This window comes from Grammomys surdaster, unplaced genomic scaffold (genome assembly GCF_004785775.1).
Source record: "Grammomys surdaster isolate TR1022 unplaced genomic scaffold, NIH_TR_1.0 100, whole genome shotgun sequence".
NCBI lineage: Eukaryota > Metazoa > Chordata > Mammalia > Rodentia > Muridae > Grammomys > Grammomys surdaster.
The window spans coordinates 11,840,319-11,865,380 of record NW_021604579.1 but is presented as its reverse complement, the minus strand read 5'-3'; the positions used below and the strand labels follow the sequence as shown (position 1 = coordinate 11,865,380).

The following is a 25,062-nucleotide window of genomic DNA, read 5'->3' as shown; positions in this document are numbered from 1 at the left end:
TCAATGCTAAAATATTTTTAGCTAGAATTCTTCCAGTGTCTTAACCAAAAAACTGACAGCATTCATTGCCAGCATACTGGGAGTTAGAAGTTTGATCACCTCCACTCTGACTCTCTGACACACTGCAAGAAAGCCCAAGCGACAAGACACGGACTGTGGAGGACCCTCTCTGGTGTAAATGTGCCCACCACATTTCCACCTTGCTGTCCTCCTCTCCCAGAGTCCTTCATTTCCTGTTTTCTCCAACACAAAGGGGACAAATTTAGATAAAGGGAGTTTAAAAGCCTGGGTTTTTGAACAACAAAGACTTCTTGGGTATGTCGCAGGTGAGAAGCAAAAGGAGGAAGGCCAGGGCTGTAGAAGAAAGAGCAGGCTTACCTCCAGGGGCATTCCTGTCCCCTGTAGGCCTCTGGGGGACACACACATCAAGATTATGGCCCCCACCTCCAAGGCTGTGTTTCCTTCTCCGGTATGAAGGCATTAGCCTTCTAGTGCGAGACCTGCTTTCCTTGGCAGTCACTCACATAATCTCCTTCCTCTACAGAAGAGCCTGGACTGCCCTGTCCCCATTTCAGACATCCTGCTGAAGATAGTAATTCCCAGATTCCTTAACCTAGACCACCAGCTAAAACCTCTGGCATGCACCGGGTTTAGAACTCATGGAGAAGTGTTATGTGAAGAGCAGCCATAGTTACAGCTATCTGAACAGGATAGGTGGGGTGTACCTACTGGGGATCTAGGAGGCCCCAAATCCCCTATTCTATTAAAAACCACCAGCACAGATGGGCAGACAGACCAGCCAGGTGACTCATAGTTGAAAAACTTAAGGAGAAAAGTAAGAGTGACTAAATTCAGGGCACAGGGACCCAGCCTCTTCAGCTCCCCAGGCAGCACTTTATGAACCTGAGAAGCAGAGTGGCCAGAGGAGCTGGCCCTCATAAAGCCTGCTTGCTCTAGCCCCATCCTCCGGTTCTGAAACTGGGGAAGTAGCGAAGGTCTGTCTGTCCCTTGACTCTCACCTTCTTGTTGAACCTCCTTGGCATTCACTGCCAGTCAGAGACAGAAGAGCTTAGGTGCCTGTCAGGGGCCCCCAGCCTCCACAGCACTGGCACTTCAATCAGGAGCTATGGTCTTCTGTCACCAAGAGTTTTCTTCCTGAAGTCAGTAGCTTCTCTTTGGTCTAAAGGCCCCACAAGATACTTGGCCCAGCCTCTGCTGTTCTCTTGTTTTTCAGATTACAGTTGGAATAACTTCCCCCAAAGTCAATCACCTTTAGTCTGTTCTTATAGCATCCTGTCTCCTTTTGAAGGTGTCACACTGGCACTCACTACTAGAAGAGCAGGCTGCCCTTATCACTCTGTTCCTCTGCCTATAGCTGTGTCCACACCTCTGGGGTGGAAGCTCGGAGGCCTCGATGGCTCTGCTGACTCAGGCTCCAGCACTTAGAGCTCTGGACCCCAGCTAACTCCACCTGAATCTCCAGGGCCTCTTTATGGTTCACCTTTTAAAGGTCTCCCTGTGGTAATAGTTTTTAACCAGTGGCTCCTGTAAGTTCTTGTTACTTGGAAATGTATTTAAAATGAGTTACATCTTTGAAGTAAAAGGAAGGTAGGGCTGCACTTAAACCGCAGCCCCTGGGTTCATGTGCTGCCCTTTGGGTGGGGGTGAGCAGTGAATCCGGAGCATGCCTTGCTCCGGATGCAGATACAGGTTCACATGGAGAGCCTAGCTCCCCACTGCCCTCCCACCTGATGCTAGTTTCCACTAATGCTTGCAGGAACTGTCTACCCAGCTTTCTAGAGCTGGGGGACCTGACCCAGCTTGCAGCGATGGTCTCAGGGAGGCCATGAGTAGTCCATATGGCCAGATTGGGCGAGCAAGGTGGTGTGGTAAAGACAGATGCATCTTCCTACCCCCAACCCCCAGCCCCCAACCCCATCCTATCTCTGTAAGTAGTGACTCAGGATGTGTCTCGTGTGTCTTTCACAGCCTCCAGGAGGAGTTCCTGGGACACAGCCATTGCTGCCCAATTCCATGGATCCCACACGACAACAAGGTAGAGGGGCAGGCAGGGTGGTGTGGCCTGAGGCAGTGGGGCCGCCTCTTGGCTCTACTCCTAACAACATACAGCTCACCCATTCTCTCACACAGGTCACCCCAACATGGGAGGATCAATGCAGAGAATGAACCCTCCCCGAGGCATGGGGCCCATGGGGCCTGGCCCACAGGTAAGCAGCTACCTGTCTGTCCATCTGTCTCCCCGCCATCTGTGTGCACCCGCCTTCTCTCCTTTTTCCATAGTCTGTCAGTCTCCACATTTCTAGTCTCAGTTGAAAGGAAGGACTCATTCAGGTCCCTGGCTCCCCTTCCTGTCTGTGGGATGCTGAGTAGGAATAAAACCCCAGGGAGCGTCTAGGTAGCAGATCCTTCCAGGGTGAGTGTCACGAGCTGTGATATGGGATCTTCAGGAACCCAAAGCCACCTCCCTCCCAGAGTGGAACAACCTTCAGAGGGATCCAGGACCACCTCGTGACTCGGGGGTGGTAGAGCCAGGTGAGAGGTGATGATGAGTCACTGTGACTTCTGGGGATGCCAGGCACCTTTACCACTGACCGACCAAGTGAGAGTCTCTCTCCATTTTCCCAGGAAATGTGGCCAGCCTCTCCTCAGCTCCAACTTTAACCCGCAGCTAGCTTTTCTGCTCCCAGGCTCTGCTCCCTGGAGGCTGTACGTTGTCCCTCTCTCTCTTTACTGTAGGTGACTGAGGTTCTTTGGGTCCCTCCTTGGCTCCAGTTCCCCAGGGGATGAAGTTGTACCCTCCTACCCCATGTGCTCACTTTTGTAGGGAAAACCTACAGACCTGGAAACCATCCAGTTATTCCCAGAATCCCACAGCAAACCAACCTGATGCCTTTTTTGTGGTGTTGAAAGATCTTAGGGCAGCCCTGTCCTAAATCCTAAACGGAAGGAAGGCTGTGGCAATCGCGACTTGAGAGGTCTTGTTTTAGTTTTCCATGAGTTTCCCACAGTTCATGGTTTTCTCCTTCCTGTCATATTGAGCTGATCATAGGACTGTCCTTGGACAGGGCAGAGGGCAGCATTTCAAAGCACAGCATCCTCTCTTGAGAGTCAGAAATGGGTCTCAGTCCCCTTGGCCTGAGCCATGTGGAATTCACTGCTGGTGAGGAATCGACAAAGGTTTTGTCTTTTCAGGGATCTGGGTGAGATCTTGCTTTCCCTTTCCCCATGGGGACTCTGAGAGGTTCAGCAGTCACATCTCTAAGGTGAATAAGCACAGTGTCCACACTATGGGTGCTGAAAGTACTCAGTGCTCAGTGTGATCCTTGGGCTTTGGGAGCCCCATGAAGAACTTAAAACTGTTGTGTGTGGTGGCACACATCTTTAATCTCAGCACTCAGAGGGGAGGTGGAGGCTGCTGGAGCTCTTGTGAGGTCCTGGCCAGCCAGTACTACACAGTAAGACTCTGTCTGACTACATAGCAAGTTCCAGGTTAACTGGGGAAACAAAACCCAACAGAACTTCAGACCAGTATTCGGGACTTGAGCTGTTTAGGTTTGATTAAGCTTATTTTCTTTCCCTGGCAAAGTCATTAGCAATTTATTAGGCCTCATAGTAAGGCTGAGTGAGGGCCATGGCAGGGCTGCTGCCTACCATGCATATCCCTTGGTTCCATGCCCAGCATCACAAACAATAAAATTGAAAAAAAGACTAACAGGGGCTGGAAATGTAAGCTCGGTAGGTAAAGTACTTGGCATGCGAGGGGCCTGGCTGTAACCCCAGCACTTGGGGAGAATCAGCGGTCAAGGTCATTCTCAACTCCACAGTGAGTTTGATTTGAGGCCATCCTGGGTTACATGAGAACCTATCTTAAAACAACAAAAAACCTTGCAGAACTAGAGTGAGACTCCAGCAGTTAGAAATGACATTACGACACAAGCACAGAATGCTCCAGAAGGCTTTCTCCGGGCTCCAGGATGTCTCCCCATATCAGTTCAGCACTAATGAAGAGGCAGGGTCCCAAAGCCTGAGATAAGATCTTCTGGCCTCTTTCCTTGCCACATCAATGAGGAGTGTCTAAGGTGCTTTAACTATATTCTCTGGAACATGTTGGGTAAGGTGCAGTATTAAACCCCAAAACTAAACCTCTCTTGAGCAGCCTGGAATCCCCATACCAACTTACCAACTTAGCTTGAGGCAAGAAGCCCTGGGGCTGATTTAGTATTGGTCCAGGAACACTCATCGAATGGACATCAGGGTCATCTAGGATGTCACAGAGAAGGGTTTGGACCCTGTCTTAGTTACTGTTCTAGTACCATGAAGAAACACCATGGTCAAGGCAACTTACAAAGAAAGATATTTAGCTGGGGGCTTGCTTATACTTTCAGAGGGTTAGTTCATGGTTATCATGATGGTGAGTTTGGTGGCAGGCAGGCAGGCAAACCTGGCACTGGAGCAGTAGCTGAGAACTATCTGCAGGTGGCAGACAGACTGGGCCTGGTGTGACACACATCCTCAACAAGGTGTGCTTGCGCCTACAAGGCCACACCTCATAGTCTTTCCAAACAGTTCCACTAACTAGGAACCAAACATTCACACATGAGCCTATCCGTGGTGACCTTTCTCTTTCAAAGCACCACAGATCCCAAAGCTTTGCATAGGAGAGGGCGGACCCTCTGTGTTCTCCAGGTGCTTTTCTTATTACTTGACTGCAAAGGCTACTGCCCAGGCACAATAACAGACAAGGGGGAGTGATCTTGAACTTGGTACTGGAAGATACTGGTCTCTTCTGATTCAACTCTTATTCCTGTTTGCAAAATGGGTTGCCAAGAGGTGACACCTTGTGAGGCAGGGTACAAAAGTGGCTGTGGACACTCGTTTCCTTTCTGCGTGACGTACACTCTGGTATCTGGTTGAGGCTGTTAGTAGGGGAGCCAGCCTCTCAGAAAGCGTAATTGAACACCGCTGTATGAGTCGTTATACTGTGAGATCAGACATAGAGGTAGGATGTCACTTGTATGATTTCTTGGTGAGGTATCAGAGTGTATTTGACCACTGATCCCTCTAGAACTTTCTGGAAGGGATTGGTAAACAGCTACAGTGTGGTCTGAGAGCTGTTTTATAGGCTGACTGGCACTCTTATTTTTTGACCCTGTATCCGGTTTCAGTCCAAAGGTATGAGCAGTCAGTTATCCCCTGACCTTTTCCTCTAGTGCCTGTGATGGTTTTAGTGTGTAGTGAGAAAGAGCCAGTACTTCATGGAAGTCTGCATGAGACCCTGAGGCCCTGTTGTCCACATTCTGCAGAGGGAATTCAGACAAAACTAAATCTTGGTAACATTAGGTAAAGCATGTTGGAGACCCCTAGAGACCAGTGGGTACCAACCAACCCAGGGCTCCAGCCTTAGCAGTTCTGGCTGGGCTAAAATCACACTACCATCTTGCTTGGTCTGTATTTTCACAAGTTCAGATTCTTGATTCTTCCAGCGACAGTCCTGTGCCATCTGGAGCAACTGAATCCCCTGGGGCCCCAAAGACCCAAGGCTGCTACAAGCTCAGAGCTTTGGAAGGACCACTTACTCTGTGGAGAGCACCCCGGGCTAAGTGAGGGAGTGAGACAGGCACTGGGGAACCTTCTTTCACCAAGCACCCTGGTTTGAGGCAAGATGTGGGGAGTCAGGCCTCCTACTGCCCAGGAGACTGCATTATAGCTTCAGGTTCCTCTACAGGTGAGTCTAGTGACAGATGGCTCTGCTCAAAGATAAAGCTAGAACAGGGCAGGTGACAGAGCGTGTGAAGAAGAGTCCACTTCCCTGTAGACACCAGTCATGGTCCCCTAGTCCAACACAGCTGTGGAGCAGACACCTCTGTTCTCCAGCTAAAAGTGAGGAAGGAGCTCTGCTTATGTCTTCGTATCTCCTCAGTACAGTGCTGATGACAGGGAGGGACAGCTCCTGCAGTCACCTCCAGCAGATCCAGAACCTGGATAGTGATCTTCCAGCCCCATATGGAAAGCTAGTTCTTCTTATTGGTAAACTTGGTCCCAAAACCTGGTTTGAGCTCAGTCCCATTCCTGTCTTACTTCCTAAGTGGCTGTGGGCATATGTCTGGCCTTTGTGGGCTTTCAGGTTGACATCTGTGAAGTGAGAGGTGTGTGGAGTGGCCCTTCCGGCTTGCATCTGTAGGAGGGAGACTTGCATGGTTCTGTGCAGGATACCACCCTGTTAGCAAGTGGGATAGGGTTGGAATCCTCTCTGTCTCTCCTCAGGCAGCATGCTGCAAGTCTAGGTAGCTGGCCTCTTTTGACCCACACTTTGTTCTGTAGCAGCATCCTGACCTCCTTTAGCCCGGAAGTGTGATGCTTGCCTCCTCCGGGAAGAAGGGCATCTAGAAGATCTTTCTCATGAACCAGTTCTCATGGACCATAATGAACTGGCTTGCTGTGAGGGGCAGAATCGGGCAGAAGCATTGTGTGTCTGGTGCTGTCATCAAGTAACCGTGCGCTCCTTATGAAGGGGACCTCAGAACCACCACTTTATAGTCAGCATGAGTCCCTGTAAGGCTGAAGGCAAATAGGCTCTTTGTCTCTGTTTGATAGACCCAAACAGGGTTGTGACCCAGCAGGCAGAACCTGGTAACAGGTTCTTGTCTCAGCTTAGCACCTAGCTGTTCTGCTCCTTCTGTGCCTCATTCTGTAATCTCTCAGGAAGTTTCTGTGACTGTTAAACATCCATGTACAGGTAAAACATGGGACTGCGTCCTGCTTCATTTACCTAAACTCAGAGTCCAACAGTAGGGGAGGAATGGCCATCTGACTGTAGGGGAGGCTGCATGAAGGCAGCTTTATCCTCCATAGTGAGAATTGTTGTTTGTGTCGTTGCTGGAGTCAACAGCAAGTGTCCAAGCTGAGATCAGCTATCTTGTGGCCTCTGCTTACCACCCAGATTGTCTAATCAGAGCAGGCCCAGGGAGTGAGGCACTGTGTGAGCTGCCGCCTGTTGTCCCTGTAGACCTCACTCCTTGCCAGCCAGCTGGATATCACTGCCTGTATTATGTCTAGGCAGTCTTATAGACTCCAGGCCTCCATGGGTAACTAGCAGAATGGGGGTTCCTCAGCAGTTAGGTTTCAGAATAGAGGCCCCTTAAGTACTGAGGTTTGGGAGACAATTCTTCGTAATCTCGCCTGTTTTCAGCCCAGTGTTACCTTTGTGCTTGTTTGACCCAACACTGTCCCTGGCTTTCACCTTCCTGCCAGAGGTTTTGGGAAAGATCAAGAGTGTGTGAGTGAGACTCTAGTCTGCCATTTGCTAGTTGATTTTGGCCAGCTGCTCCCTCTTAGACCTACAGTCTCTCCTTTTGTAAAGTAGGACCAGTTTCAGAGGACAGAGCAGACAAAGTAAAGATCACTGTGTACACAACAAGAGGCGGCTCACACTGGAGGTCTCCTTGCCGTCAGCCTCTCAACGCCTACTGCTCTCAGGTGCCCAGACTTACAGTTCGTGTGTTTTGTTCCCTTCCAGGCTTCCCACACCATTTCTGTCTGTCACTGAGCACCCCAGGGTTGTAGAGTTGGGGACATAGCCACGGAGACACTGTTCTGCTTTATTTACCTAAACTCAGAGTCCAGCAGTAGGGAGGAATGGCCATGTGACTGTAGGGGAGGCCATTGAGCATTCTGAGGTCAGAGGCATGGTGGGCTGGTTCCCTCTGTTGTCTTCTCCCTCAGTCTGATATGACCCCATTCACCAATCAGCACTGGGCCTGGTAGCAGAGTCGGCCTGTCTAACTGCCTGTGGGAAGGGGCTGATGGCAGCTTGCTGGCCAGACATGGTTTAGGGAAAATCATCATGAAGCCCCTGCAGACTCATTGACTGTTGTGACTGTCCCTCTGTGCTAGCTTGTTGTCATTGTGGTCCCGTCCATTCTAAAAGAATGTGTGATTTTTTTTCTCATCAGGTTGTCGTCACAGACTAACCCTCTCACTTATATTCTGTGTTTGTCTCCCTCCCGGTTCCCCTTCTCCTCCTCATAGACTGACCCTTGGTTATCGTTGCAGAATTACGGCAGCGGCATGAGACCACCACCCAACTCCCTCGGCCCCGCCATGCCTGGGATTAACATGTAAGGCAAATAGGCCCCGGCCAGTGCCTCAGAGCCTGTGGCCTCCCTACCCACCTACAGTTGGAGCCCCAGAAGATTCTTAACACTCACTGGTGCCTCTCTGGACCTCAGGTTCCTCACCCGTAGGGTGAGAGCTCTGCCTTATACAGTGTTGTGTGCTAGGCACAGTGTCGGCCACACTCAGCATCATCAGACTGCTCCTACAAGGGCTGGTGCTTCCCTGCCTGTGATGAGGTCACTGAGGCCCAGAGAAGTAGAGTGACTTCCTTAGGCTTGCACAGCTTCAATGGCTGACTTAAGATTTAATGTTTATGCAAATAAGCCCTGATATTTAGTGCTTATAAGAATGGGTGGTCTATCTTCCTAGGGAAAAGCAGAAATACTTTTACATATAATTTTGTAAAGACATATTTTACAAATTTTGTCATATAATTTGAAGGAGTGCCTAAGTCTCCTTCCATGGAACTGCCCATTGCTACTCTAGAGCCAGATGGCATCTAGGACTTCCTGTACTGATGGCAGCCTGCTCCTGCCCCAGCTGGCTCCACTCCATAGAGTTCGTAGCCCACTTTCATTGTCTCCATCTCTCCTTCTCTTAGGGGCCCAGGAGCTGGCAGACCCTGGCCCAATCCCAACAGTGCTAACTCAGTGAGTATACAGGTCTGGAGGGTGCCGTTTTCCAGGAAAGAGGTTCTGGGCGTTAGGTAACCCTGTTGCCAGGAAGAGGTGTCAGGAGGGAGAAGTCCAGCAGGATTCCACCTGACGCCTCGAGCCCCTGGGCAGTGTGCTGGGTCCTCAGACATAGTCCTGCCCTGAGCTGACAGGGACCAGCTGAGAGCTCAAGTGCATCATGGTTCTGGCTTCTAGCATTGAGGGAAATGATTGACGGGCTTGGTGCAGACAGAAGAGGGGGTGTGGGTGTTGCTCTCTTCTACTTCCCATTTGGGGTAGGGGGACTCCTGGGACCCTACTCTCAGGCTCCACCAAAGACTGGGAGAAAGGAGACCAATCCCCAGGACCATTGTGTGTGGTTTGACTCATGTCTCTCAGCCTCTTATTCTGGAAACCGACCAGGTTACTAATTCACTGGGTCCCCAAGCCTACCATAAATAAGAGTGACTGTGCCCCAAGGTGGGTTTGGAAGTGACAGGGCGTGATGCTTGTCTGTCAGGGAAGGCAGCTCCAATCCATGGCTCCTGAATCTTCTTTCCAGATCCCGTACTCCTCCTCATCACCCGGAACCTACGTGGTAAGTGCAGCTATGGATTCTGGCTCTCCAGTGCATATGATCAACTGCCAGGGAGGAGAGCCACTCAGGGTCTAGCATGTTCCTCATGAGAACACATCTGAGTCCAGGAGCCAAATTGCTATCAGTATTTATGTATTTGTACAGGCCTGGGGTAGCCTAGGCTTCTCCAGAGTTGACCTAGAAGGGGATTCCTTTTCAGTGACTAGCTACCCAGCAGGCTGCATGTTCCCATACTGCCTCTGGCTTTCACTGGTTGGTATGCGTGTGAGCAGATATGTGCACATGCCCACTGCTGATTGATGCCTCTTAGCTTGAGAGGAGGAGTGTAAGTTTAGCTTCCTTCAGGCTTGCTTGAGTGCAAGAGAGGCAGTACCGGGCACCAGGCTGGTCTGGCCACTGGCAAGTAGCATAGAGATCTCCCCAAGCTTCTTAATACCACAGATTACTGACAGCTTTTATCTCATTTCAGGGACCTCCTGGTGGTGGCGGCCCTCCAGGAACCCCTATCATGCCTAGTCCTGCGGGTAAGAGGGCTTGAGGGGGAAAAGAAATGTCTGGTGGGAGTGGGGTGCTACGTATCTGAGGGCTCTGTTGCAGATCCTGGCCTTTCAGACACTGCTTCCTGAGCCCTGAGTGCTCTGCCAGGCACTGATGTCTGGAGATGTAAGGGCTGTGAGCCCTCACTGCCAACAGCCCATTGTGTGGCTTCAGCCATGTGACCCTTACATTCCTATACACTGCTTTGAAAAGAACAAGGTTGAGCCGAGGTCTGAAACAGGATCTCATTGCCCTAGGTGACTTCAAAAGGGTCTTTGGGTCCTGACAACTAGAGACCAGGATTCTAGAGCATGCACACACACACTCCCTCCTGAAGTTCTGGATTCTAGGCTTCTTCTGGTACTCTGTTTAAGAGATTTTGTTTCCCTGTTTCTTTATCTGGAGAAGGCATGCATGCACAAGAGGGCAGGTGCACACATGCACACATACATAGTGTCACAATTATCTGTCTACTGGCTAAGAATAGCATTGCAGCCAGCTGGAAGGAGTGCAGCATACACCCCCTACCCAGCCCAAAATAGAGGGAGAGTTTCTGCTCCTGATAGAACATCATTAGCTGGTTTCCTAAAGAGACTTCCTGTCTAGGTGGGGAGTGGCTGGAGCCTCCCCTTCCAACTCCCCACAAAGGAAATCTGCTCAGCTGCAGGGGTGGAGCTAGCTGTGGCCACAACTGGCTCCCGCTCCAGCTCCCTCTCGGCAGCATGGATGAGCAGCATGACCTACATTCAGACTGGGTCACGTTAACCCACTCCTTCTGTTAATGTGGCCGCAGCCCCAGCCCCTCAGCCCAGCAGAGTGGTTCTGGGTAACTTGCTGCATTTTCCTTCCCTGGATGGGGCTGAGAGAAAGCACAGGTTGTGTCCTTGTGTCCTTGCTTAGGGGACGGATCTGTGCCCCTGTGCTGTGCCTGCCCAGGTACCCTGACATTCATTCTCAGGTTTGTGGCTGAATGGTTTTCTCAGTTGAATTTTCTGTGATTAAAAACTTTGTGAATCTTCATTAAATACAAATTAACCAGAAGATGGTGATACTTAGAAGAAATTTTAGGTGATAAAATACAAAAGAATGAGTTCAAGTGCCTCGAGTTTGTTTTAATTAAGAAATGAATTAATCACCTGAACTATACGGTTTCCACTATTCTACAGATTCAACAAATTCCAGTGACAACATCTACACAATGATTAATCCTGTGCCGCCTGGAGGCAGCCGGTCTAACGTGAGTCTGCTTTCTGCTCATTTACATGCCAGATACCATAACAAATCATAATTAACTTCATCAGCTGAGGGGAAGCAAGCGTAATTGATTTTAGCCATTTGTTACCAAAGATGAATAAAATAAACCATCGGAAAAGTGATTAACTCTTGGGCAAGTCAGTCCCCATCTTATCACTAGTGGGAGGTGGGAGGGGCAGGGACTACCCTCTGGTCAGGAGTGAGAAAGCTGGCAAGGGAGAGCACCAGGCTTTTGGGGGTCTGGCTTACTCCCATTCTTCTGACTGGCTGTGCCACCTCCGGTAGTTCCTTTCACCCATCCTTCCTGTTCCCCGGGCATTAATGCTAAGGAGGAAGCCTGAGGTGCCTTTGGGTACCTGCCTAATCCGTACTGATGCCAGTATGGCAGCTCCTGTACCTCTACTCCCAACCGACTTCTCGTCTCATCTCGAGTACCCCACCAAACTTCCCTATACAGTGTCTGCCTCACTTCTGTAGTTGAGGAGAGGAGATAGCCTCTAGTTTTGTGGACCCAATTCCTGGGGTAAGAGAAAAATCATACCAGGTATTAGATCCACACATGTGGCTGCCCAGTGCTCATGATAGCAAACACGGCTGTTGATGAGGAATGAGTCGGACCTCGTGCACATAATAAGTACATGCCTCCTCCTGTGCTGCACCTCTAGCAGTAGATACCACATACATTTCATCTCCCAGCAGCCTGCAAAGGTCATGTTCTTTGGCCTGCCTCCTTTACCAGGGCCATGTGTTGAGTGAATATGGGGCACTCTCTGTGATACAGCCCTCCCACCTACCCACTAGCCATGTTTCCCCTCGTTAGGGGTGTCTTTCATCCAGATGAACATATACCTTAGGGCATAAGTCCTGTTTTGTACCAGGGGGTATAGAAGATTGAGAATACCAAACCCATATAGAGGCCCACTGGACTGACCTTATTCGGGTGGATATGGTTTAGTGGTTTAGGTCATTTGCCACCTACAATGACTGTTGTGTTTTCACAGCTGTGGATGCTGTTAGGTATCACTCAGGCTGTGTCCCCCTAAGGGCTGTGGCCTCAGGACCTCTACCTGCTGCCGCAGTTTACTCTCAAGTTTGCATCCAGATGCTGCTGAGTTTACATTTAACTTTATGCATACTGTGACTGTGTGCTTAAGAGTTGAGGCCATGAAACTACGAACCATGACAATGCCAGCTCCAGTGTGACCCAGACAGCACCAGAGTAAGCTAAATGATACCCAGCTGGAGGGTAGTCAAGGGCATTATACTACATCTAGACTCCGGTGGGCAGGAAGGGAGTAGGGAAGCTCACACACACTCTTCTCCCAATTGTGTGGGGACTGGCACATCCTTTGAACCAAAAGCTCTTTTTGTTCTTCAAAGTGACACTGGTGTCCATTCAAAAGCAGTGGCCCTCAAGATAGTGTAAGCACAGGTTAGAGTGAGCACTGTCATCACCTCATTCCCTGATTGCTCAGGAACTAAGTTCCAGAAACAGTGGAAACAAAACAACAAACAACATGAACACAGTTCCTGGTGGTTTTAGTTTAAGAACTGGAATTCTATGTTATCTTGATTTCCTAAAGGCTTTAATGAGATTGCAGAAAGCAGAGCTGTTCTCTTATCAAAGCCAAGCTCCAGTTTGCTCATTGATCTGCATGTTTGACAATTTTAATATCACGCTTGGCAACTTGATCTGAAAGCTTGCACCAGTGGAAGGAAAGCCTCTCACCTGTGCCAGGACTTCCACAAAGGGTGTCTGTGACAACAGCCATCACAGTGAAAGCTTAGGTAACTTGTCAGTTTGCAGAAGAACTTTATGCAACTTCTACTTCATAGAAACAGAATGCCTTAGATATATACCTGTAAGGTGATAGTCATTGGGGGTTGGAGTGATTTACTGCTCAGTTGTTGAGAGCACTGGCTGCTCTTCCAGAAGATACCCATTACCCTTGTGGCAGCTCACAACTGTCTGTAACTCCAGTTCCAGAGGATCCGGCACCCTCATGCAGGAAAAACACCAATGCATGAAATAAAGATGACAGCCACTGCTGGCAGCCACAGAAAAGGTGGTTAATGTTGTCTCTAAAAACTCTGTAGTTTTGTCTGGAACATGGCAACAAATGCCTTTAGTCCCAGCACTCAGGAATCTACAAAGTGAGTGCTAGGAAAGCCAAAACTACACAGAAAAACCGTCTCGAAAAACCAAAACCAAACAAACAAAACCCCAACAACTACAGTTTTTAAAATGAGTGAAGTCATCCTGAGTGTGTCGTGAACAGATGTGTGTGGCAGAGCTTTGCCCTGGACTTCGTTCATAAGCAGGGACACAAGGCAGCCTTAGAAATGTGCTAAGAGTAAGAGGTTAACACTAGCCCGTGGAGACCATGGGCCACAGTGTCCGGAATAAGCAAATCCGTAGACATGAAGTGGACTGCTCACTGCTGGCCTGAGGGTTGGGAGTAGCACAAGTTGAAGTGGTAGTTGCCAACCATAAGGTAATGGATCAGTTGTATGATGTATGAATGTTTTAAGTTACCAAAACGTTACGTGGAAACACCTAACATATAATTTTAGAAATGCCTGATTTGGAGATAGATGTGTTGGTGTGTGTCTTTATCCAGAGCTTGGGAAACAGGCAGGTAGATCTCTGAGTTTTGGGGTAGCCGGATTTCATAGGCCCTGTATCAGAAAAACAGCCAAAACCCTGATTTTTATATGTTGGTCATATCTGTGTTAGAATACTGATGTGCATTTGTATGCGTGTGTGATGTGTGCATTATGTTAACAACTGCTAACACTTTTTTTGGTCTGGGACTGTTGTGTCCTAGGAGCATAATAAGATGACCATTCCCCATTTGGGCTAATTAGTGTGAAATTTGTGCCTTGGAAAAATGACAAAGATGTTAAACCGCACTGTTGAGGTAGGCCCTGCCCTGCCTTGCTGCTCTTCAGGCCCCCAGTGCCTGTACACACCGACTTGGCAGTCTGCACGCTGCCTCCTGTCTTGTGCTCTTGCCCACACAGCAGCTGTGGAATGGCTTCTGTACTCTGTCCTGCAGCCTGATCTGACTTCTCTGCCTGACTCTGAAGCTGCAGCCTTGTATGTGGCTGTGTTTGGAGCTCAACTCCTCTGGCCCCTTCTATTGGGTGGCTGAGACACAGGTGTGACCCAGTTCTGTCCTCAGCACCTAGCTCAAGCCAAGTGCCCAGCAGTCCTCCCCATTGCATCATGTCTAGTCCCCCCCCACCCCCCACCCCCATCCGGACTGTGTCACAGGTACTAGCTCCAGCATAGGTTCAGCCTTATCTCAGGACCCTGAGACGTGGCCTTGTGTGCCTTCCTTCCTGAGGTGGGCTTGGCAGTTGCAAACTGGATAGATTGGAATATATTTTTCACCCCTGAAACTTACCATGTCTGAGGTGTAGCCCCATAAGAGGCCCCTGTTCCACTCTCTGCTTCACCTCGAGCCCCAGCGACTATGCAGAGCACTTCCCGTGCAGATGACAAGTCTGAATCATTTGGTCTGGCCTGTGTAGTCAAGATACTTTTCTTTGCAACAATGGCTGGTGAAGCAGGCACCTCACCAGGAGTGGATCATGTCTTGTGAGGAGGCCCAGGAAATGGAGAGCTGGCTGTATATAGAGCCTGGTGGCTTTAGTCTGCTTCCTTAAGTCTGCACAGGGAGACCCATCACTCTGGAGCATCCTGGTGCTCTGCTAAGCTGCTGGGGCCCGAGGCCTGAATCTTTGAAGAAGAAGAGTGGTGCAAAGGGCCTGGGTCCACTAACCAAGCCCTGCTTACCCCACAGTTTCCAATGGGTCCTGGCTCAGACGGCCCAATGGGAGGCATGGGCGGCATGGAGCCACACCACATGAATGGATCCTTAGGTAAGCCAGCACCCACACATCCTCCACCTGCTCAGGCACCGGGCTCTGCTTTAGCTCCTCAGTCACCTGGGCCTGGGATAGTGTTGGCCTTGACTAGGCACCTAGGAAGGTTCTGATCGAAAACCGCTGCTCACACAGGATGTGGGAGTGAGGGGTGTCTTCTCTAAATACATAATGTGAACTCACATGCACAGACTCAGAGAGGAAAGGCTCCTTCTTAGAGGGTGGAGATACCCATGGATGAGTGATTGGGCCAGGCATGTTTGCACACACATACTATAGTCATTCAGGAGCCTGAAGCAGGAGGGTCACAAGTTTCAGGCCTGTCTGGATAACACACCATAACACCCTGTTTCAAAATAAAAAGAAAGTGAACTAAAGGTGTAGTCCAGTATTCAGGCACTCACTAGAGCATGCATGAGACCTGGTAAGATCTCCAGTTTAGAAAGAAGCAGCAAGTTGGGCATGTCTTCAGCAGGAACCCTCAGGATACTGATTCATGGCATGGCTGGGCTACATAGCAAGGTCCTGGCTTCAGAACAGCAAATGGGGCTGACAAAGTGGCTTAGACAGTAATGTGTTTATTTGGCAAGCATGAGGATCTGGGTTTGATCCCCAGCACCCAAGTAAAAGCCAAACACAGTGGCACACACTTAAAATATCAGCACTGTGGAGGCAGAAACAGGAGATCTGTAGTTGAATCCAGGTTCAGTGAAAGAACTTGTCTCACAGGAAGGTAGTGAGCCCCTGACAGTGACCTTTGACCTCCCCCAATGTATACACTTACATATATAATGACATGTACCTACATTTCCCCTCCCACCCCCCAAATCCATCACGCTGACTCGTTTTCTTCTTCCTTTCTTAGGATCAGGTGACATAGATGGACTTCCAAAAGTGAGTGGCACTTGATGTCCCCTTCCTCAGTGTCATCCTGTCTGGTCAGGTTTTGGCAACATGGACTCACCTGCTCCTCTCTTTCCACAGAATTCTCCTAACAACATAAGTGGCATTAGCAATCCTCCAGGCACCCCTCGAGACGATGGCGAGCTGGGCGGGAACTTCCTGCACTCCTTCCAGAACGACAACGTAAGGCCCTGTGGGCCCTGACTCTATTCCTTGGGTCCTGGTGGTTCCCTTAGGCCTGAGGGCTGCAGAACTGTGTGTCAGCCAGCTGTCTTTCCCTAGTTGTCTGTTTTCTGCAGCCTGGCCCTTCCGGGGGGACTGTGTAAAGGCTGGGAGCCTCTGGATTGAGTTGGAGCTTGTGGCCTTCTGTGTCCATTCTCATTGATAAAAGCAGCTTTTGAGAGGCCCAGACTGCCCACAGCCCACAGCCCCCTTCAGGAACCGTGACTCACTAAATCCAGTTCCCTACTGTCTTGCTTTCACCCAAAGAGCTGACTCCAAAGGATAAGAAGTAGCAGCCATTTGTGCTGCCAGAGTTCCTGGCAAGGACTGGAACTCAGCTGGCCCTAGAGGTATCACCTAGCTCCTACCTCCTTCACCTGTCCCTACCCAGTGTGCCACCAGATTGGCTTTGGTCAGCACTGTGCAGCAAGCCTTCAGCAGGCTTTGGGCACGTTGGTACGGCCATGGCCTCTTCTCCTCTAATCTCACCTATGCTTTTCCCTGCAGTACTCCCCAAGCATGACGATGAGCGTGTGATTCCCTCTCCAAGATGCTGAGAGCCGGCATTGCAGGCAGAAGATGCCAGAGATTATGCAAGAAGAAGTGAGGTGTCGCTACCAGGAGCTGGGGGAGGGCGTCTCCTGCCCCCTCCATCCCTCCCGTTCACTCCCCTACCTTCCCCAATTTTAGTTTCATGCAATAAAAAGGCCAAACTTCTATTCCGTAAAACATGAAGGACAAAACTCAAAAATATATTTCAAGTCAACCACCAGAAAAATCTCACCTTCTCCCCGCCCAAAAGGACCTTTCTGTACATGACACTTTTTGTTGGGTTTTTTGTTTGTTTGGGATTTTACTGTTGCTGGGATTTTAAATTTGTTTTCGGGGGTTTCTTTGGGGGGATTTTTTTTAATGGAAGCTTCTAGCAAGCCCTATGCCCCCACCCCAATCAACCTCTTTGCTTTCTTCTTTAAAAAAAAAAAAAAAAAAAAAAAAAAAAAAAAGAAAAAAAGGCTTAAAAAAAAAAAGGAAGAAAAACCCACAAGCCCTGCTGTCTGTCCCCAAGTCCTACCACCAGAAAAGCTAGTCTAGGTGTGCAATATCACACTGACGTTGTAGCCATCTAAAAATAATAATAATAAACTGGACAGTTTACAATTGGTGGTTTCTTTCAAAAGCTGTTTGGGGAACAGGAACAGAAGTCAACTGTTTCCACATGGGCCTTGGGGTGTGCACCGGGTGACGAGATGCAGGTGTCCACTTTGCTCTGGCTTGGCTGGCTATCACAACACACTGGGCCAGAGGACCCAGAGCCCCCAACCTGCTGTCACCCAACAGAGACCATCGCTGTGACCCAGCATACACACTGTTCCAGGATGGCTGCTGCTTCTCCAGACCTCTTGTGCCCAGCCACTGGGACCGCCAGTCCCTTGGTCCCCACCGTTTCCTGGCGAGACTCCTGCTGCCTGGGTAGTGGCCCAGGCCAAGTAGGAGAGTTCCCACCAACAGGATGACTACAGTCTGGGCCATAGAACTGACCTCCATGTTCTGGTCCCAAGCTCCTCATAGTGTGCATTGGCAGGGCGGGCTCACGTTGTGGTTTTCTTTTTTTACTCCTGTTTGACCTTTTTCAAAGATGGGTGTTGGTTGGAATTGCTCTGTATTTGCTTGAAACTGGATGGACAGACTTCAGCATTGCTGTGGGGGTGGGGGGAGCACCAGCAACCAATCAGACACTGTTTCTGGTCCTGTTTTTATTTTCAAAAACCGATGAACCTGATGGTGGAGCCTGTCCCCTCCAAAGAGGGGTAACTTGGCTGCCCTGGCCTCTCCCTGCAGCAACCTTTGTGTCTTGCCCCGGAAGACACTGAGTTCTTTGTACATTTACACCCTCTGCGCCCCGCCCACCCTCGTAGCTGGTCTTTGTTTTCTCCCCTTTCTGACCCATGTATATCATATTATGTGAGATACCATCTGCCTGAAAAAAGACCTTGTGCGGATTCTTGGGAACATTGTAGCTGTTTTGTGTCTTTTCTTACCTTGTAGTCTGGTTCTGAATTATGAGAGGAAAAAAAGTAATTATGATACATTGTAGTTTGTGTACGATATATGTTGATAACGTTTTATTAAAGGGACATCTTTTTTCCGCAGCCCTTCCTGACATACTTGGGGGGACTGGGGTAGGAGCTGACAATATGGATCAGGAAGGAGAGGCTGTGCCTGGCACTTGAGTTCGATGCTGAGTACAGTGGTCTTGGGAGGGGTTGGGACAGGTGGGTGCCAGGCTTACCTTAGACCAGTGGAGGCCTCGGGCTGAGGCAGCTTCCGTTTTCTGACTGGCAGTCACATTTTAGTTTCCAAGGCTTTGCTTCTACAAGTAGAAAATGGTCCCAGGGTTGGGGATGGGAGGACAGGCTGGCCCTCACACGGTACCACAGCCTGACTTCTCCCTTAACCTCCATGCCCTATTGCCTGGTTTTGGGGGTGGCATGGGAGTCTATAGGTACTAGGTCATTGGAAGATGGATTTTTTTCCTTTTTTTTTTTTTTTAATCTGACAGGCAAGGATGGAGCAGGGAGAGGCAAGGCTTGGGAGTGGGTAAAGGGTTTCAAGAGTGCTCCAGAGTGACCTGTAGCTTACAGAGGGGCTGAACAGAGTGTGATGGATGCTGGTCGACAGTGTTCACCAAGTACAGTTGAAGTCCTGGGTGCATCTTCCAGGGCGTAGAGGGCAAGTGGACAGTGTTTAAGCAAAGTTCTTTCTGCTTTTCTAAGAACCTTCGAACCAGATTGTAGTTGCACAGATTGGAGTCTTGCCTTTGTCAGTATTTGGGACATGACCATGACTAGGTTAGTTCATCTAGTCACTAGTAGTGCCCCACGTGGAATGTGAGTAGTGTGTGCTCACCACTTGATGATTACTGTTAACTCATTCTTGGAACGGTAGTGGGCTGGAGAGAAGCTGGGAAGCTCTTCTCAGTGAGCCCAGGGCTGAAAGGCCTAGTTCCCTCAAGGCCCCCTTTCCCTACCTATCCCACAGCCAAGGCCTGGAGAGCCACACACTTCCGGGGATCAGGTGGTTCCCCTCCACTCCTGAGTCAGGGCCAACAGAACAGTCCAGAGGTGCCCAGAGCTCAGGCTCCTGGGGTCTGTAATTTCTAGAGTAGCCCCTCTGCTGCCCTATGGACAAGCCTAGGCCAGGTCCTCAGGTAAACAGCCCTGACTCAGGTTCTCTGGCTGCAGCTTTAAGAAAAGGAGATCGAGGGCAGGTGTGGGTATCTCCAGCCAGGCCAGTTACCCCTTAGTCAGGTGCCTGAGGCCTAGGGTCTCCAGCTGGGAAGACCATAGGCTAACTCCTTGACTCCTAAGCTTCAGTCCTCCCCTCCTCTGGTAGCTTCATGCTGTTTAACAGCAGTGTTCTGGCCTGGCCCTGATGTCATCCCTGAGCTCACTGAGGGCTTAGCATTGGGCTTGGAGGTTGGACAAACCAGCTGGGGGCTGTGTATTGAAAAGATAGTTTAGTCTGGTTTTTTTATGGGCAAAGACTTACTTTTGAGGCTCCTTAATCTTTTTTGTTTGTTTTTGTTTTGTTTTTTTCGAGACAAGAGTGTCTCCGTGTAGCCCTGGCTGTCCTGGAACTCACTCTGTAGACCAGGCTGGCCTCGAGCTCAGAAATCCACCTGCCTCTGCCTCCCAAGTGCTGGGATTAAAGGCGTGCGCCACCACCGGCCAGCCAGAGGCTCCTTAATCTTGCTGTCACCCCTCTTGTGTTTGGTGATGCCTACCTGCTAAGCAAAACAGGCCTGGAAGGGTGGTGCTACCTCTTGTGGGCCAGGCAGGTGGGGAGATCTGCTTTTGTGGCTTAAATTGAGTCAGCTAGATAGTAAAGAAGTCAGGTATTTAGGCCTGTGTTAGTGACCAACTTAAGTAGTTGTTGGCATTTGAATGATGGTTAGAGAACAGCTTAGGTCGTCTAGAGAATAGAGATAAGTCCTCTGGGATTCCCAGAGATCAGAAACAGAAATGGGGAACAGCAAAGGAGGGGAGGGGTGGGGCCAAGGGACTATGGCAAGGTTCAGAGCTCATGGCATCTAGTGAATCCCTACAACCTCTTGCCCAGCACTTGATGCTCCATGTATGATTCCCTGGCAGTTTGTCACCTAAACCTTGGGTCTCATTGTGCCTCCCTATCTGTTCCCTGGAACCAAGCCCCCAAAGCCCTCCTTAAGAAACCTCCTCAGCTGTGACAACTGTCTGAATTCCCAGGCCCTGTGCTGATGAGTCGGTGTCTGCCTTCTCTAAGCCAGGGCCTTAGCTTCTAGCAGGTGCTCAGTGGGTGTTTGTGGAGGAAGACTGAAGGTTGCTGAGTCAGTCAGCCCTAGAACGGGCTTGGTCCAGTGTTCAAGCAGATGCCTAGTCCCAGTGTTCAGGGCTTTAGGTGCGGGGGAAAGGTGGCCTTTGTGAGTATCTGCTACTGCAGATCCAGAGGCTTGTCAGTGGCCACTAGGCAGACTAGGAACTCCTGGGGACAAGGACCGTGGCTCCCAGCTTGAGTCTTTCAATCCCAGCACAGTGCCTGGCACATAGTACACAGTACTAGAATAGTGTCAATGGCTAAATTGCCAGAGATGTAGGGAGGCTCAGAACTCCAGTCCTGACACAGTTCAGGGGTCCCCACATCAGTCTATCCGGGTCAGAAGCCTGTGAATTATGTGCTCTAGGGAGAGGCACATTGCTCTCCACAAGCTGTGCTCCTGAGAAACGGAGCCTAGATGGGTCGGGTGAGGTGTGGCCTGAAGTAGATGGCATGAAGCATGATCAGGAAGTGCTGGCCTTGCCCTACCTGCCCTACTCACAGCCCAGTTCTAAGAACTGAAAAGTGGGGCTAGCCTGGGAAGGAGACAGCAGGCTATCCATCATCCCCACCTCCAGTCTTTTTAGGGAAGGCCCTTGCTGGGAGACTGTGTGTAGCCCAGCAGGTAAAGCTGAGGCCCCAGCACTGAAGCTACAGATGGTATTCCTATAGCACCTCAGGGTACTTATCCACTGGGACACCTGAGAATTAAAGGAGAATGTTTACAGAGGGTGCTCCCCTGTGGGAGGGGTAAAAGCCAGCTGGGGAATGGGTGGTGCATGTGTTTGAGGAGGTCTGGTTCCTAGGGTCCAGGGTGGGTGTAGATGGCAAAGTGGAAGACACACAAACAAGCACTGGAGTTAGGGCCAGCTCACTCTGACATCAGACCTGATTTTGGCTGGATTACCACCTCTAAAAGGTCTCTGGAGGCTTGGCTACCCAGTCACTTGCACTTCCTCTTTTGGCAAAGATGCTCAGTTGCAGCTCTGCAGGCTGCTCCAACCTTTACCCAGCTCAGAGCTCACACTGTCTCCAAATACTCTCCTGGTTTGCCCTCCTCTCCATTCAGGCCTTTACCCTGTGTCACTGACTCATAGAGACTGTCACTCCACGTACCCTCTCTGGCCTGGGAGAGCAATGCTCACATCACCCTCAGCTGCTCGTGATTCGCCAGTATACCCTCTCTGGGGAACTGCCTCCCTCCAGATCTTACCTGCTCCTAGGCAGTGGCCAGTAGCTGATGTGGACCAAGGTGGTACTACTATCTTGCCTTGATGTAGAGGTTTTTTATGTAGGAATGCAAACCCTGTGGCTGCAGGGCCGGCTCAGCATCCACAGCCTTCTATCAGGTCAGGCACATACTAGACACTTCAGGGAACTATTTAGAATGGATCACGTGGCTGCCAACTTGTCATTCAAGACAAGGAACACATACTAGAGTTGACTGTCTCTAGAAGTTCTCCAGGTTCCCCATACTCGCAGCATGTGGGCATGTTAGAGACAGTTTTCAGGTCCTGTACCTGCTTCAAAGGACTCAACTGGACTAAGTGAGCTGAGGCAGTATCGTTCCTTCCAGCCATCCAAGTGAAATCACAAGGCCTCTGGCAAGCATCTGCCTGGGACTACCGAGGACCAGCCCCAGAGAAAAGTCAGCAAAAAGTGAACCTCTTCCTGCTGAGTCTTCTAAAATCTCCAAAGCAATCTCAGGGAAGTCTGATTAGATGCAGCCCACCTAATTCAAAGGTAAAAGATTGTGTGTAGGGGCTTTGTGCTCACTCTGCAGAGGACCTGGGGCAGCCAGATCCTGGAGACTGTAGGGAATGGCCTCCCAGGCCAGACTAAATTCCCTTGAGACTGAATTGAGCCAACCTTTCTCCCTCATCCTTAAAAAAAAAAGTATTTACTATTTTTGAAATAGAGATTAATGTTACCCAGGCTGGGCAGGAATTCCCAGTGTAGGCAAAGATGAACCTGAGCCTCTGATTTTCCTGCTTCTGCCTGAGTATTTGGATTATAGGTCTATCTCCACTCAGCATGAAGGAGCTCTTCAATGGGTTGGGCACATTCAGGTTCACTCTGCTGAGTGTGGCCCTGCATCCCCTCTTCTCTCCTACAGCACTTCTTCCTTGAGACTCAGGCTGCCAGCCAGCATCTGTCCCCAGGCTCTGAGCCACAGACACAATGTCACCCCTTAAGAAAAGCAAAGTGGGCCAGGCAGTGGTGGCGCACGCCTTTAATCCCAGCACTTGGAAGGCAGAGGCAGGCGGGTTTCTGAGTTCGAGGCCAGCCTGGTCTTCAGAGTGAGTTCCAGGACAGCCCAGACTATACAGAGAAACCCTGTCTCGAAAAACAAAAAACAAAGAAAAAAGAAAAAAAAAGTGGAAGACTCCCCTGTGGTTGGGCACAAGGGAGTTGGCAGTTGTCACCACATAATGAACTTCCTAGCTCTTCACCAGTAAGTTATGTGGGCCATTTATCCTCAGTTTCCCCATATCTATGGGGGTGGGGGTACCCACCATTCCTCCTGTCTTGGTATGGAAAAGCTGCACTTTGTGCTGTGGGCTCTCGGTACATATGACAAGACCATGCCAGCAGGCAGGAGGTCCACACTCTGGAGCTAGGGGAATGCTGGCCCATCTGGGATCATCAGGACTCAAGCTGCAAGGTCATGGGCTGACTGCTTCCTGAGAGCCTCCACCACCCCACCCTCCCCAGGCTGGTCACCTTCTTCACTGGCCCAGCCATCAAGTCAGTCTCGATAGACTTGGGCTGCCTAGGCTTCCAGCCATTGCTGCCACTGCAGAGGACTGCCATGGTGACCTCCAGCTGGCTGTCTCAGTCATCTGCCAACTCACCCTCTGTGCTCCTACCAGTGTTGAAAACACTTCCTCTGACTCAGCAATTATACTGCCAACAATTTACCCGATGGCCACGCTGGCAAAAGCAGACTTGGAGCCATGAATAGGGATGCTTGCTGCCGCATCGTCTAATAACCAGTACCCAAAAACAACCTGCATGGCCATCTGCAGCTACAACTGCAGCCCAGGAAGGTAGGGGTGGACTGTCCGTGCTGGTGCGACAGGACCTTGAGACTAGGTAAGTGTGTGAGGAGACTAAGTACACAGTTGTGTGTTTAGGGCACACGAGTCTTGACATGGGAGGAAAACTGGATTACTCCTTGAGAAAAGGACTAGAGGTTGCTCAGGATGAGTAACTTTTGCACTTTTCTAAATTCCCTCGGTCTTTACCTTTTGTTCTCATCCTGAAAGGCAAGGTAAAACTGGCAACAAGGCTCTTGGACCCCATGCCAGTCACCCACCTCCCTTGGAAAGGCCAAGGTGCCTGGTGTTGACGCTCTCATGAGGCACCCAACCTGTATCTCAACCCTCCATGTTCCACATTCCCAGGCACCTGACACGCCAGGTTCCTCCATCTTTCCTACCTCCCCAAATCCCACAGGCCCTGCTAAGCCCCAAAACTGGCTGAGGTGGAAGAGCACAGCCAGGAGTAGAACAGACATGGCCCAGTGCTACTTGCTACTGATGTTACCAAGCTACAAGGTCCCTCTGTGTTCTTCCCATGGGAAGCCTGAGTATTCAGAGCCACCTCACCCAAGGCCTTTCCTTCTGTGGGAGTGGCAGTTACCCAATCATCTGTGACAAGTCAAAAGTCCCTGTAGCCAAGCTTATCCATGTATGAGCAATGTGGCTCTCAGGTTCTGGGGACCCCACTGAAGCCTCAGGTGTGATCACAGATGCAGTGGGCAAGTGCTTTCTCTTCCATCTGTGCTCCTCACAGGTGCTGCGCCTAGACTAGTTTCTCCCCAAACACCCACAGGGTCTGTGTCCCTAGGTGTATACTAGGGAAGCTGACAAAGTATCAGCTATGGGAACACAGGGCCACTCCTTATGGTTTTTCATCATGCCTTCCACATACTCAACACTTCTACCGACTACATACAGTGGTAGTTAGTGTACAACTACTCTGTTGACCACAAGACACACTGTCAAGCAGGACTTGATGTTATTTGGAGCCGAGTTGACCCAGGAAACTCATCAACCAAGCCCACCAAGCAGGAAACCAGGAATCTATAGTGAATGTTCTCTCAGAGCCTCTGCAGTCACTGAGGAATGCAGGGTTGGTACACAGACATATATATAGACAAAACCCTGCATACATTAAAAAGAGAGAATTCCATAAGAACTCAGCACAGGGTTAAAGCACCTGCCATGAGGCAGGCAAGACAGGCAAGTCTCGAATCTCCAAAGTTAGAAAGTGGGGCGGAGATGTGGCTCAGCAGTAGTGTTCTTCACAGGTTCAAGCCCCTGAACTGAAAGAAAACAAAAAAACATGGACAAAAAATGTGGGACAGTGTGTGCCACATGCCTGAAGTAACAGTACTCTAGATGCTAAGGTAAGAGGAGAGCAAGTTCTAGGCAAGGCTGGCGACACAGCAGTACCTTGTCTCAAAAACAAAGAAAGGAAAAAAGAGAGGGAGGAAAACAAACACACACA

The 25,062-nt window shown here is 50.0% G+C and overlaps 1 protein-coding gene across 8 annotated transcripts in view; it reads left to right on the top strand.

Annotated features, from left to right (window-relative positions):
* Window positions 1-18,344, top strand: part of Ssbp3 (single stranded DNA binding protein 3) — a 137,540-nt gene extending 119,196 nt beyond the window's left edge. For 3 of the 8 annotated variants that reach the window (XM_028785027.1, XM_028785006.1, XM_028785046.1), the window contains 11 exons: window positions 1,990-2,056; window positions 2,152-2,228; window positions 8,050-8,138; window positions 8,738-8,786; window positions 9,310-9,387; window positions 9,857-9,911; window positions 11,091-11,161; window positions 14,988-15,066; window positions 15,935-15,963; window positions 16,054-16,155; window positions 16,702-18,344. In XM_028785027.1, coding sequence (XP_028640860.1) covers window positions 1,990-2,056; window positions 2,152-2,228; window positions 8,050-8,138; window positions 8,738-8,786; window positions 9,310-9,387; window positions 9,857-9,911; window positions 11,091-11,161; window positions 14,988-15,066; window positions 15,935-15,963; window positions 16,054-16,155; window positions 16,702-16,731 — 726 coding nt within the window. In that variant the 3' untranslated portion in view covers window positions 16,732-18,344. The remainder of the gene's footprint in view (window positions 1-1,989; window positions 2,057-2,151; window positions 2,229-8,049; window positions 8,139-8,737; window positions 8,787-9,309; window positions 9,388-9,856; window positions 9,912-11,090; window positions 11,162-14,987; window positions 15,067-15,934; window positions 15,964-16,053; window positions 16,156-16,701) is intronic. The other 5 variants (XM_028785041.1, XM_028785021.1, XM_028785034.1 and 2 more) reach the window with 3 other exon arrangements.
* The last annotated feature ends 6,718 nt before the right edge of the window (window positions 18,345-25,062 follow it).